Here is a 13,504-nt window from a genome sequence, read left to right as displayed (position 1 = left end):
CAAAAACGAACTAATTATGGACTTTTAACTCGTTTAAGCAAGTAAATACGATTTTTATGACAAAATCACTGAAATAATCATAAAGATTTGATCTTGGGCTGTAGGAAACGAATTAGGACTTGTATCTTGCTTATAATACGTTTACTTCTTTAATTCACACAACTATGCCTAATATACATGATTTTATACCAGAAACGAGATAGGAAACAAAATCGACAATGATTCTGTCCAGCTTGCCCACCCCGCGCTACGCGTCCAGCCAGGAGGCCGCCGTCGCGCGGTGCTCCAGCCACCGGATGGAGGGTGTTTTGCTAAATGACACATTTGGTCCTCGTGTTTTGATTCTTGATCATTTAAGGAATTTTTTTTGATGATATAAATAAGAATTAAACATGAATTAAAGTACAAGGGCCTAAGGTGAATATAAGAAAACTTAATAACTCATAAATGCAAAGTTTTATTAAGGATTAGGATTCGAATAACTTTCATACAATGATAGAATGATATAACCGAATACGATAAAAACCCGAAATGTTACAGTATCCCCTACTTTTAGGAATTTCGTCCCGAAATTAGAGAATAGCTGTAGCGAACAGATCAGGAAACTTCTTCATTTGATCTTCACGTTCCCAAGTAAACTCAGCTTCTTGCTTCGATACCCAACAAACCTTGACTAACGGTATACGACTACGCTTAGTAACTTTATCCTTATGGTCCATGATCTCAACGGGTCTTTTAACGAAATGCATGGTTTCATCAATACGGACTTCATCTAGAGGTATTTGGAAATTACCCTCAGCAAGACACTTCTTCAAATTCGAAACGTGAAATACCGGATGAACATTTGAGAGTATAGATGGAAGTTCAAGTCTATAAGCAGCAGGACCAATACACTCAATGGTTAAGTAGAGCACGATCACCAACGTTAAACTCAAGAAGTTTCCTATGCTTATCTGCATAACTCTTTTGACGACAACGAGCAGCGAGTAAATTTTGGCGGATTTGAGCAATACGATCAGTCGTTTCTTGAATTAACTCTGGACAAGTAACTTGAGATTCTCCAACTTCATTCTGACAAATAGGAGAACAACATTTTCGGCCATAAAGAGCTTTCAAAAGGCGCCATACTAATACTAGAGTGAAATCTATTGTTATACGAAAACTCAATAAGCGGTAGATCAATATCCCAATTGCCCCCAAAATTGAGGATACAGGAGCGAGGCATATCTTATAGAGTTTGAATCGTACATTCAGATTGACCATTAGATTGCGGATGATAAGCAGTACTAAGATCCAAACTGGTTCCCAAAGCGGATTGGAGAGACTTCCAAAAACGTGAAGTGAAACGACCATCTCTATTGGAGATAATGGTTAACGGAGTACCATGATGACAAACAATCCTTTCAACGTAAATATGCGCTAATCGATCAACAGAATACGTTTCCTTGATGGGAATGAAATGAGCAGACTTCGTCAAACGATCGATGATTACCCAAATACTATCATGTTGCTTTCTGGTAGAAGGAAGCTTAGTGATAAAGTCCATAGCAATATCTTCCCACTTTCATACGGGAACGGGAGGTTGCTCAAGCAAACCATAAGGTCGATGATGCTTGGCTTTGACTTTAGAACAAGTGAGACTTTCGGAACATAGAGAGCAATGTCTTTCTTCATTTCGGGCCACCAAAAGATGGATTGAAAATCAGTGTACATTTTATCAGCACCGGGATGTATGGAATATCGTGACTTGTGAGCTACGTCCATAATGAATGTGCAAAGGTCATCACGATCGGAAATCCACAAAAGATTAAGAAAATAAAGCAAACCATTGGGCTTGGTTTCCAATTGAGATTCCGAACCACACGACATCTCATCATACATATTGTCTTTGGTGACGGATTCGTGTTGCGCGTTAAGAACATGCTCTTTGAGATCGTTTTAAACAAGAACACAAGTAAGCAGCACGGATTTGACTTGTTTCTTACGGCTAAGAGTGTTGATCACGACATTCGCTTTACCGGGATGGTAGCGAATCTCGCAATCATAGTCGCTAAGCAACTCGGTCCAACGACGTTGTCTCATATTGAGTTCCTTTTGATCAAAAATGTGTGGGAGACTCTTATGATCATTAAATACTACGCATTTGGTACCATAGAGATAATGTCTCCAAATCTTCAAGGCGAATACGACGGCACCATGCTCGAGATCATGCGTCGTATAATTCTTTTCGTGAACCTTGAGTTGTCTCAAAACATACGCGATAACCTTGCCTTATTGCATGAGAACACAACAGAGACCTTGGTTAGAAGCATCACAGAATACGATGAAATCTTCACTACCTTCGGGAAGAGCAAGAATAAGAGCATTGTAAAACATGTCCTTAAGAGTTTGAGACGCTTCTTTTTGCTTTGACCCCCACTCGTAAGGTTTATCCTTATGTTTTAGAGCGGTGAGGGGCAACACAATCTTTGAGAAGTTACGAATGAAATGACGATAATATCCCGCCAAACCAAGGAAAGAACAAACTTCGGTTGAAGAAGTCTTTGTCTTCCAATTCTTGACGGCTTCAGTCTTCGCGAGATCGACATGAATACCTTTGTCGTTAACGATATGGCCCAAAAATTGAACTTCTTTAAGCCAAAACTCACACTTTGAAAACTTGGCATACAATTGTTCCTTACGTAGGAGGTCAAAGATAGCATGTAGATGTTCCTTTTGATCATTTTTGGATTTTGAGTAGATTAAAATGTCATCGATGAAAACAATTACGAAGTTATCCAAGTAAGGTTGACACACACGGTTCATGAGATCCATGAAAACCGCGGGTGCGTTGGTTAGCCTAAAAGGCATAACACAAAATTCGTAATGCCCATATCGAATACGAAATGCAGTCTTGGGTATGGCATCTTTATTAACGCGAAGTTTATGAGAACCCGAACGAAGATCGATCTTCGAGAAGCATGCGGCTCCTTGAAGTTGATCAAAAAGATCATCGATACGAGGGAACGGGTAACGGTTCTTGACGGTAATCTTGTTGAGTTCACGGTAATCGATGCACATACGAAATGATCTATCCTTATTCTTCTTCACAAATAACACAGGTGCGCCCCAAGGAGAAGAACCCAGGCGAATGAAAGCCTTATCAGAGAGTTCTTGTAGTTGGCTTGAAAGCTCTTGCATTTTAGACGGTGCAAGATGATAAGGTGCTTTAGCAACGGGATTTGCTCCAGGTACAAGGTCAATACGAAACTCGACTTGACGAATAGGAGGAAGTCCAACAACGTCATCGGTAAAGACGTCGGGAAAATCATGCACAATCGGGATATCTTCAATCTTCCTCTTCTCCTTATCCTTCTCCACCATAAGCTCCAAATAGGCGACATACTTCTTACGCAAATAACGTTGAGCTTGAAAGAAAGACATAAGTTTAAGCTTAGAAGCAGGCGTACTACTGAATACTTATAAGAATACGACCATCTTTAAGAGGTATATGAAGGAACTTCTCAAAAAAATCGACCTCAACATGATTAAGAGTTAACCAATCCATCCCAACTATGACATCAAAACTACCTATTTGCATGGAATAAGATCGATACTGAACTTGACCTTATTAAGAACTACGACACAATCCCGAATAACCGACTCCATAGTAATCGAATTCCCATTTGATACTTCTACGGTAAAAGGCTTAGTGTGAGGAACTTGTGGGGCATAAGTGGGAGGTGCAAAGCCTTGCGGGATCGGGGGTTGGTAAGTTTGGACTTGATAGGCTTAGCTAGTATAGTACGGTACAGGCACAACTTGGGCTTGATGAGCATAATATGGTGGATGCATCAGATGGGATTGATTGGCACGAGCTAGCAATGGGCACATATTGCGGAGATGACTAGGATCTCCACAATTGTAGCAAGCACGGTTATTTGGAACACCGTTTTGGGCTTGAGGGTTATTATCAGGTCTATGTGCAGACGGTGCAAGTTGTTGTGGAGCGGCTCGTGCATTAGGATGTACATGGCAAGTATTGGCAAGATGCCCATAGCGGTTACACGAAATGCAAAGACGGCAAGTGGTTGAAGCAGGATGATGACGGTTATAGATTGAGCACAGTGGGTGCGGTCCATTATACGGCTTCTTGTTGCGGTCCATTATACGGCTCAAGTGAGGAGATTTTGAAAGCTCGGAATCATTCGGTGACGTACTATTGAAGCAAGATCTAAGACCACTGTAGGTTCCCTGGATGGGTCGCACGAGATATCTCGATCTACTCAGGTGCGGAATCCCTGCGTAGATCGTTACGAGTATAGAACACGAATCACACGAACACACGAAACGAACACACGTTATATAATAACTCAAACACGTGATACGATATCACTATTACAGACACACGTTACAGCTCTCGTAACAACTCGAACAAACTAACACGAACACTAAACAACTGATTCAACTAACCACAAACAGCCGTAACCTAGGACTATTTATACACGACAACTTCGCCTGGCATGTTCAGGCGAAGTTGTCCATAACTTCGCTTGACTAACAAGTTCGCCTAGGCGAACTTGTTAACAACTTCGCTTAAGACATATATAAAACATAATTAACATTACAGACTCGATTACAGACACTAGACTATGAACTACTGACATTATGCACCAACAACCACGGATTCTATCACCTTTAATATATCGTTCTTTATTATTTTTCACCATGAATTCTATCTTTCTTATTTTGTTTGACTTAATAATGCTAGGCTAAACGTTCTAGACCACCTAGACTTATGATGAACTTGTGTTGACGCTTGATTTTGGTTTGGATTTTGTTTTCGTTTATGGGTTTATGATCAAGTAAACAGTTTATTGTTATTTATTAGATGTGTGTGTGTGCTTAGAATTGATTAATAAGTTTTTATTGTTTCACAGTTTCCTTGATGACTGTCTGCCATATAATAGGATTCTGTTAGGTCATCTATTGTGTGTTTTTTACTAGCATGTGGTTGATATGCATTATAACCATAGAAATGATAATAATTAATCAATTAAATCTAAGTGTGCTACTAATATAAATAGCTATAAGGTGATAGATTATATGATAACTCTTGGTTGTTTAAGATTGCTAGATTTTGTTCTTCATAAGGAGTCCATCCAGGTTTGATTTTTCAGCCTTGTTTATCTAGTCGAGTGAATGTTTTAAACTACCTTTGATTTCCGCGCTCTAAGGTAGGATTTCTTATAGAGCTACTTTCCATATAATAAATTAGCGGACGCAAGCGAGTCTAATTAAACTGGTAATTTTAATAGCTTATAAGGAGTCCATATGTGTCTTCTTGAGAAGGGTCAAGGATCTTGTTCGGTTTCCCCTTAAGTGAATAATTTAATATGTTGGTTCCATAACTTAGCATTATCCTACCATTTGATAATTGATGCATTAGGGATTCTAGCATAGGTGGTTGTTTTTCATCATCTAAAGTAAGTTCAAGGTCTAAGTCGAGTCATATTCAGTTTTATTAATTAGTTTTAATTTTAGTTTAATCCTTGTTTTTTAGTAAAATACCCTAAAATAAATATAAATAAATAGTCGTGTCAGTTTAGTCGAGTCTAATTAGCTAGTTAACATAATTCAAACGTGGGTTCGATATCCAGACATATTTAGTTGTACTAGAGTCAACCGGCTCACTTGGCGGTTAGTAGTTTTAGTCAAGTTAAGAGTCTAGAATTATTATTTAGTGTCTAGATTAGCGTTTTTTTAGTTAATAAATTAATAATTACTTTTAGCACATCAATGGGTTTGCTTTGCTGCTAGTTTCATTGACGAGGCATACAGTCTTTAGTTTCGTGTTGGTCACCTTGAATATTATAGATACCCCAAGGTGTCGATATCTTGATACACTGATGATAGGTCAAAGGAACCGCTTTCATATCGTGGATCTAGGGTATGCCTAAGATAACATAAAGGAGGTTAATACATCATTAACACAAAATTTTTGGATAGAATTTACTCCCTCAACATAAACAGGTAGCTGGGTTTCTCCCATTATACTCTTGACTTCACCGCTGAATCCCACTAAGACTGAAGACTTCAATACAATCACGGATTCAAAAAACTTCATTCCCTTCAAGGTCTCTAGCTTTGTTATATTCACCGAGCTTCCGTTGTCCACTAGGATCCTGCGCACAAACCAATTAGCAACATACAGGGTTATGACCAAACCGTCATGATGAGGATCCTGAATGTTGTTCCTGTCCTCGTCATCGAATGAGACTCCGTATTCTTTGGGCCATGTTATCGTCTTGGTTGGTCCCTTGGGCTTTTCTTCTTTGGCTACTTTGGTATTCCTCTTAGCTGATGAGTAGGATGTGCGGCATATATATGAGCCTCCCAAAATAACATTCACAATCTGAGCACCTAGAGGTGGAGATTCCGCCCTTTTGGGATCGTGTTCGGGATCCTGGTTTCTGTTTTTCTTTCCCAGCAACTCTTTTAGATGACCCTTGCTGAGTAGATAACTGATCTCCTCCTTAGAGTAATGCAGTCTTCCGTCACATTACCAAAATCTTCATGAACAGCACACCACTTTGATTTGTCCTTTCAGACAGCATTTTTATCGTTCTTGCGTGGCCATCTTGCCTTTTCACCTAGATCTTGCATGACACACAATAGTCCAGGAATATCAACTGAAAATAGTAATCATTCAAATTAGGATAAGCTTCGTCATCCTCCTCATCGTCCACCATATTGACCCTATCATTTTAGGAATACGGTTTGGAACAGTATGGTTTGTATGATGGGGAATCCGACTTCCTGTTCGGGTGGTTGTGGCTATTGGAACCATCTAGCCTCTGCTGAATCATCCTGTCTTATTCCGCCTGATGAACCTTAAGCCTTGTTCCTCACTTCGTCCAGGTTTCTGTAAGGATTCATAACGAGATCCTCATAGAAAGAACTATCTTTCTTGAGTCCCATTTTAAAAGCTTACATCGTCGTTGCCATGTCAAGGTTCGGGATCTCTAAGGCCTCTTGTTGAATTTGCTGAAACGGTCATTGAGGGATTCATTGCTGCTTTGGACCACCCTATACAGATCTCTCGTTAATATCTCGAAGCTTCTGCTACAAGAAAACTGGTTATTAAACAAATTAACTGCATGAGAAAAAGATTGAATGGAAAAAGGAGGAACACTTAGAAGACATTTTAAGGCTACTCCAGTTAAAGTTGAACCAAAGCCTTTGTCACAAGCAGGCTTCCTTGAGATTCGTAGGTATGGAGTTGATCTCCATTCTCTAACGGTATCGGGAGATGTGCTCTTCGGGATCCGTACTTCCATTGTAAAGCTTCATGCTGGGAGTCTAGAATCGTTTCGGGATCTCAGCATCACATATAGGAGGAGCGAATCTGGAAATCCTATGACTGCTCGAAGATACTTCCGGGATTGGTTGGACTATCTCAGAAAAGCTGGATATCAACACCTTGAGTTTTTGCAATTCCTTATACACCTTGCACCATTGGGCTAATACTGGAATCCGGCGAAGCATCAAGGTTAGTCACAGGTGTATCATAATTGTTGATAAAGTTACCAGTATTGCGATTCCTGGCTAAGAATCCTGTGACAACGACAAAATACCTCGTAATAGCACTCCTTATATTTGAACGGGGGTCATTTGCTCTTGGTGCTGGCTGCATTGGTAGGAAATCATCATAACGATTCCCTTGGGACCCTGACACCTCAAATTACAACGCTCTATGCTGTAACAGAGTGAAGGATTCCTCCGCCGGCTTCTTTCCTTGTGTCTGGATATCTCGGAGCTCTCTCATAACAAAGTTGTTGGCTTACTTCTCAGTTTCCATGTGTTCTTTCATCTGCATTAAAATATCAAGTATATCATCGTTAGACATAAGAACAAGTCTCGTATTGGGAGACCCACATCTTTAAGTTAGCACGTAAGTGGGAGGCCTTGTGGCAGGTGGACGCATGGCACTTGATCCTCTAGCTCCCGAGATGCTGGTGTTGGTCATCTTTCTCTGGGCAGCAGGTGGAGGAGGAAACGGTTGAGCAGCACCAGAAATTGTGGACGGCATGGATGAATAGGCAGCTTTGGATTGAGATGCCATTTTTAGTAGAGTTTTGCAAGGTAACGGTTTAGGATGAATATAAATACGGATTTGAAGATGAAAAACACCACTTACCCCATGGTGGGCACCAAACTGTTTTGGTAAAAAATCACCGAAGAAATAATTGAACAAATTCGTTAAGGGAGGCAGAGTGTTCTTCAACAATATGGTAAGTAAATATGGTAAAAGTAAACGTGAACACAGCGATATAGAGAGGAAAATCCTAGGATCCTGGTGAGGATCTTCAAAAAAACCTCGGGATGGAAAAACTATCCCCTGCCTCAGTTTATTCATAAGGAAAAATGGGTTACAACTCGAGAGTTGATTGAGAACAGATGCTAAGTACAATAGTGCGAGTAGTTAGTGTAGAGAATTGTGTGTTCTAGGTTGTTCTCAACAGCCAAATTCTATTGGAAATAAAACTAACTACGCTAAAATTCTGGGAACCCTAGCCGCCATGACCGTTGTCGGACTTGTTCTTCTTTCACATGTGTGACATTTGTCAATTTCGGGTTATTTTATACTTGTATTCTTAATGTAAACCCGACCCGTTTTGTATCCCGAACCTTTCGATATTATCAAAATGATGAATTGTATGTTAAATATTTGTTTTATAGTTGTTGGATAAAAAAAACACCCTTTTCGGTTCTTAAAATTCCCCGAAAACGCTCAAAACGAACTCCGGGGACTAAAACTACCAAAATGGATACTTGAAGGACCCCCATTTGTAGTTTGTGCTTTCTTGGGTCTATAACCAACCCATTTTCATGAAACACCCTTTTTGAAAGACCCATTCAACTTACCCTATATATACACACCCATCTTCTTCATTTGTGCTTGCTCATTTCTTCATTTCTCTCTCAAATTCTTGAATTCTAAGGTTGTTCTTCATAAGCTAATATTTCATTTTAACTAACTTCTCAATACTTAAAGCTTGATGTTACAACATATATATAATATACACTCCTTGTTTACCTTCGGTCTTTCATTTCTCCGGTCTCGGCCGGTTGAAATGTCGGGCTAGTAAGGCAAGGTTACATGGAGGACTTTGTAGTCCTTGTTTATATATTTAACAAATCTAACCATATAACTTGTTATACTTGCTTAACTTCTACATATTTTAGTTTGTTGTTCATATTTGTCAAGTTCCATGGTATCGGGTATGTGGTGACTAGCCTCGGTTTCATCCCGAGTTGAGAACCGAACCAAAAACCGAACTTTTGTTTAAAAGCTTTATTGTTAACTTTTTGAATGCAAAACTTGAGTATTATTATTTATAAGTTATTTTACAAGTTCCATGGTAATTGGGTATGTGGTAACCATCCTCGGTCTTATTCCGAGTCAAGGACCGAACCAAAAACCGAACTAAACCGAGTTCACTCGCTTAAGACACACAAGTGTGTTTTTAGCCACCAAAACTCATATTTTTCTTCAAGATTATATTTTAAATCAATTTTAGTTAATTTCTAAACATACTTGGCATGTCGGTAACCAACTTGATCTTATAACAAGTTCGAACCGATAAGGTCGTATACTCGCTTAACGAACGTTAAGGTTCTTCACAATAGAACTACATACTTGGTTAAGTCTATTTTGATTTTATTGAGTTATCTCATAACATTTATTATTTTGGGAAGTTAACTGTGAGCTTGGTCAATTATCAAGTCTCGAACCGACAAACCCGAACACTCGTTTAAACCTCGTTTTGGTATTCTTATAACCAAGGGTTTTGCAATATCGCATTTTAACCAAATTATTACTTAACATAGGTTGAGTAAAAAAACAAAAAAACTAATGAATAGAATACCGAGACCCGGTTTCGAGTAAACTTATTTTACAAAACTCGTTTCTTTAATTTCTCAAATATTTACATTTTAAATCCTAAACTTTATTTATTTACTTTATTTGTCATGTATTTTATTTTAAACCCTTCCAAGACTACCTACTAACACGAGACCCGTTTAATATAGGTCTTGCTCGTTAAACCGATCTCTCCGATTATTCACGACACTATCTTTCAAGTTACTTGTTAATGTGAGTACTTTTTCATCCCCCGTTTTCCATCTTTCGTTTTGGGGGTGGCATTGCATACTTATTCAAATTCAAATGATTTATACTTGAGTCTTAAACCACAACACGTATTGTATATGTTTACTTAAATAAATGCTCGATTTGGTGTTATATGCTTTACATGATTATGTGCAAATTCTTGAACGCTAAGGCGGGTAGCCTCTTGAATGCTAAGGCAGGTAGCCTCATCAAAGTATGATCACACGTTAATTCCGAGTATATATGGTATCCCCATATAGAAAGGTGTCGTCAATGTATTCTTATTGACGATTTCATTATTGTCGTCAATGTATTCTTATTGACGGATTTATTATCTAAATTGTTGCTATTATTTATTGTTTTTATATACTAGTTGTGGATTTCATACTATATACTTATTGTCCAAAACTATGAAAATTGCTCACCAACCTTCGTGTTGACAAACTCTATTTTATGCAATGTTACAGGTTTGATGTTAGCTTGATTGGATTACTTGAAGAAACTTATTATCTTGGCTTTAGGATATTAGAAAATAAAAGAACAAGTTATTTGTTTATCTATCTATTTGGCATTTTGTATGAACAATTGTTGTGTTATTTATAATGATATGGATTTAAATGAGTTGTTTAAATATTGTAACTTTATAGTGTCATTGTGCAATGAGCAATCATATCGCGCCTCGACGTTTCCGCCTTCATTGGTCGGGGTGTGACAACATGCATTTTAATTAGTTCTTTGAGCTTTCAAGTAAGAATTATTCAATATAGCCATTGTAAACTGTTATTAGCCTGAGTAACCTGCAAACATAAACTAAATAAAACATATAGTCGGTTAGTTCAGGATCGTGAACCTAGCTAGGAATCCCAACTGCCAGAGTATTCGTAAGGATCATGCTAGGATAAAATGACCCCTAACACATTCATGCATGCATGCTTACATACATACATACATACATGCATGCATACATACATACATACACAAATACAACATTTTTTTTAAGTTTTAATCATTTTTTTCAGGAAAGAAAATGTAATTTTACTTTTACATTTTTTACTAACTTTAATTATGGCTAACAAGTTTCAAACTTTAATTAAGAACATGTGGTTGAGAATGGGTCTCTAGAGTTTTCTCAACTCAAGTGTGTTTTTATTTTATCCTTACCTCATACATACATACATACATACATACATACATGCATGCATCAGACATACATGCATACATACACACATACATACACACATACATACATACATACATACATACACGAGTAGAAAAAAGGCTTTTAATAACATGCACACTACAACATGCAGTGATTTATAAGCGCAAATGTGTGTGTCATTAAAAAAATCATATTTTTCAAAAATTAAAAGATTTATGACACTTATTTTGTGCATCATTAAACCACTGTCATAAATTAAAAAACCTAATCATGTGTGTCATATTTGCAAGTTATCTTGAAATCAAATTAAAAAAAAAACAACGCCCATATATCTTCTCAAAACAAACACACACACCCGCCTATGACTTATCATTTTCTGCTCAATTGAAACACACCATGCGTGAACCACCACGCAGCTAGGGTTTAATCCATCTTCATCCATCGGTTTTCGTCATCATTTCCGGCCCCTAGAGTTTGAACCACCACACCACGACATCAGTCCGGCCACGTCATTGAACCACGACAATAGTTCTGGCCAGCAAGGGTTTGTTTATTTAAAGTAAAGATTTTCGTCCAAATGAAGGATTATTTGCAAGAGTTCAACTACTATGAGGTATGTGCCTTCAATTTTACCTTATTCTACTATTAATTGCTGGTTTCATTATCATTTAGGGTTTAATGGACTGTTAATTTTTTTTTTTTTTGTGAAATTTATGATGATTATTAAACGACATTTGACTGATTTGACTAGATTATGGTGTAGGTATGACTACTAAATTGTTATTATGATCTTTTAGGGCTGTTTTAGCGAATGGTTGTGGTAAATAAAAAAAAACTTGTATGGTTGTGGGTCAGTAATGTGTGGTACTGTGTGTTGAAAAATATGCTTAATAATGAGGAGTATTAGGGTTTGAGCGTATAATGTGAAGGTTCTGATAATTAAGGTGGGATACTTGGATATTGGTGTTGTAAGCTTGCTACATGATTATCCTAAAATGTAGGTTATAGAAAAATATGACTTGTTTCTGATTTGCTACATGGTGTTGTATTGTCTATAAATTTTTTATATACCTAAAAAGTTTGATTTTGTTTTTTTGTCATTACATCAAAGTAGAAACAAATGGTCATCGATAAATCATGAATTTTGTCTAGAACCTTAATTCCGTACTTTAATTTGACCGATTAAATTAGACCAACGCATGCAAACCAGCGCGTAGGGGCTGTCATTGCGTGCAGACCAACATGTGTTTGTTTTTTCTTTTTTGGTTAAATTATTTATTATATATTATATATATAATAAATTCTATTGAAGTATTTATAAAAACTAAATCTCAACTTTACAACAGGTTTTTTATTACATTGACTTTGGCTGTTTTAAACTGAAAAAGATTTGACAACAAATTCAGAATTGATAGGCATAGTTTGATTGTATAAAGGTTAAAAAAATACATTGTTACCCTTAAATTAATGCCAATTTGCCCAAACTTTTATAAAATTAACACTACTAGAAAATTGAGCAATTGCGATCAAAATTTGCTACCGAAAAAAAATGGTAGCAATTTTAGCAACCGATTTAGCAAATTTGCTACCGAAAAGAGTTATTAATTGACATGGTAGCGAAACGGTCAGAGTTTTTGCAACCGTTTATTTTCACAACTGATTATTTTCGGTGGCAACATGGTCGGAGTTTTTTGCAACCAAAGGCTAGGCGGTCGGAGTTTTTGCAACCGGTGTCTTGGCGATCGGAATTTTCGCAACGGTGGCTAGTCAGTCGGAATTTTCGCAACCGATGGCTAGGCGGTCGGAGTTTTTGTTACTGTTTATTTTATATGGCTAGGCGGTCGGAGTTTTTACAAACATTTATTTTAAACGGTCGAAATTTTTGCAACCGGTAAGCGGTAGGAGGTTTTTCCAAAAACATAATATATTTGTTCTCGATTGTTTTAATCAGAATAAGCGGATTAATCCATTGGACAATATGCAAATTAATTTAATCAGAATATTTTTCTAGTAGAAGGTACAAAACAAACTCATTTCACGAACACCGGATCCCTCGCCATCAATCCATCGCTCTCGATTCAGCATTAGAGCTCCTTCATCTTCATCTGTAATTTTGAACCCTACTTTAATTCATTTGTACTCTTATTTCTTCCTACTTTTCATCATCGTTGTTCTATAAACCCTAATTTAAT

General features: G+C 37.5%; 1 protein-coding gene across 1 annotated transcript; it reads right to left on the bottom strand.

The window, feature by feature from the left end:
• Positions 1-572: 572 nt before the first annotated feature.
• On the bottom strand, positions 573-3,423 carry LOC143614000 (uncharacterized). Its single transcript, XM_077087564.1, has 4 exons — positions 3,063-3,423; positions 2,298-2,594; positions 1,051-1,145; positions 573-953 (listed from the first exon to the last, which is right to left on the bottom strand). The coding sequence occupies exons 1-4, from the start codon at positions 3,421-3,423 to the stop codon at positions 573-575; spliced, it is 1,134 nt and encodes a 377-aa protein (XP_076943679.1).
• Between the last annotated feature and the right edge of the window lie 10,081 nt (positions 3,424-13,504).

The sequence above is a fragment of the Bidens hawaiensis genome, unplaced genomic scaffold (genome assembly GCF_021521415.1).
Source record: "Bidens hawaiensis isolate Kalapana, Puna unplaced genomic scaffold, B.hawaiensis_p1.1 tig00038611_1, whole genome shotgun sequence".
Classification (NCBI taxonomy): Eukaryota; Viridiplantae; Streptophyta; class Magnoliopsida; order Asterales; family Asteraceae; genus Bidens; species Bidens hawaiensis.
This window is presented reverse-complemented; position numbering and strand designations above follow the sequence as displayed.

Excerpts from the sequence above, each read along its gene's own strand:
- LOC143614000 (XM_077087564.1), bottom strand. The coding sequence starts at position 3,423 with ATGTCTTTCTTTCAAGCTCAACGTTATTTGCGTAAGAAGTATGTCGCC. Across the intron at positions 2,595-3,062 it reads GAATAAGGATAGATCATTTC|GTATTCATGTCGATCTCGCG; the intron begins GTATGTGCATCG and ends TTAACGACAAAG. Across the intron at positions 954-1,050 it reads ATGAAGTTGGAGAATCTCAA|ATAAGCATAGGAAACTTCTT; the intron begins GTTACTTGTCCA and ends AGAGTTATGCAG.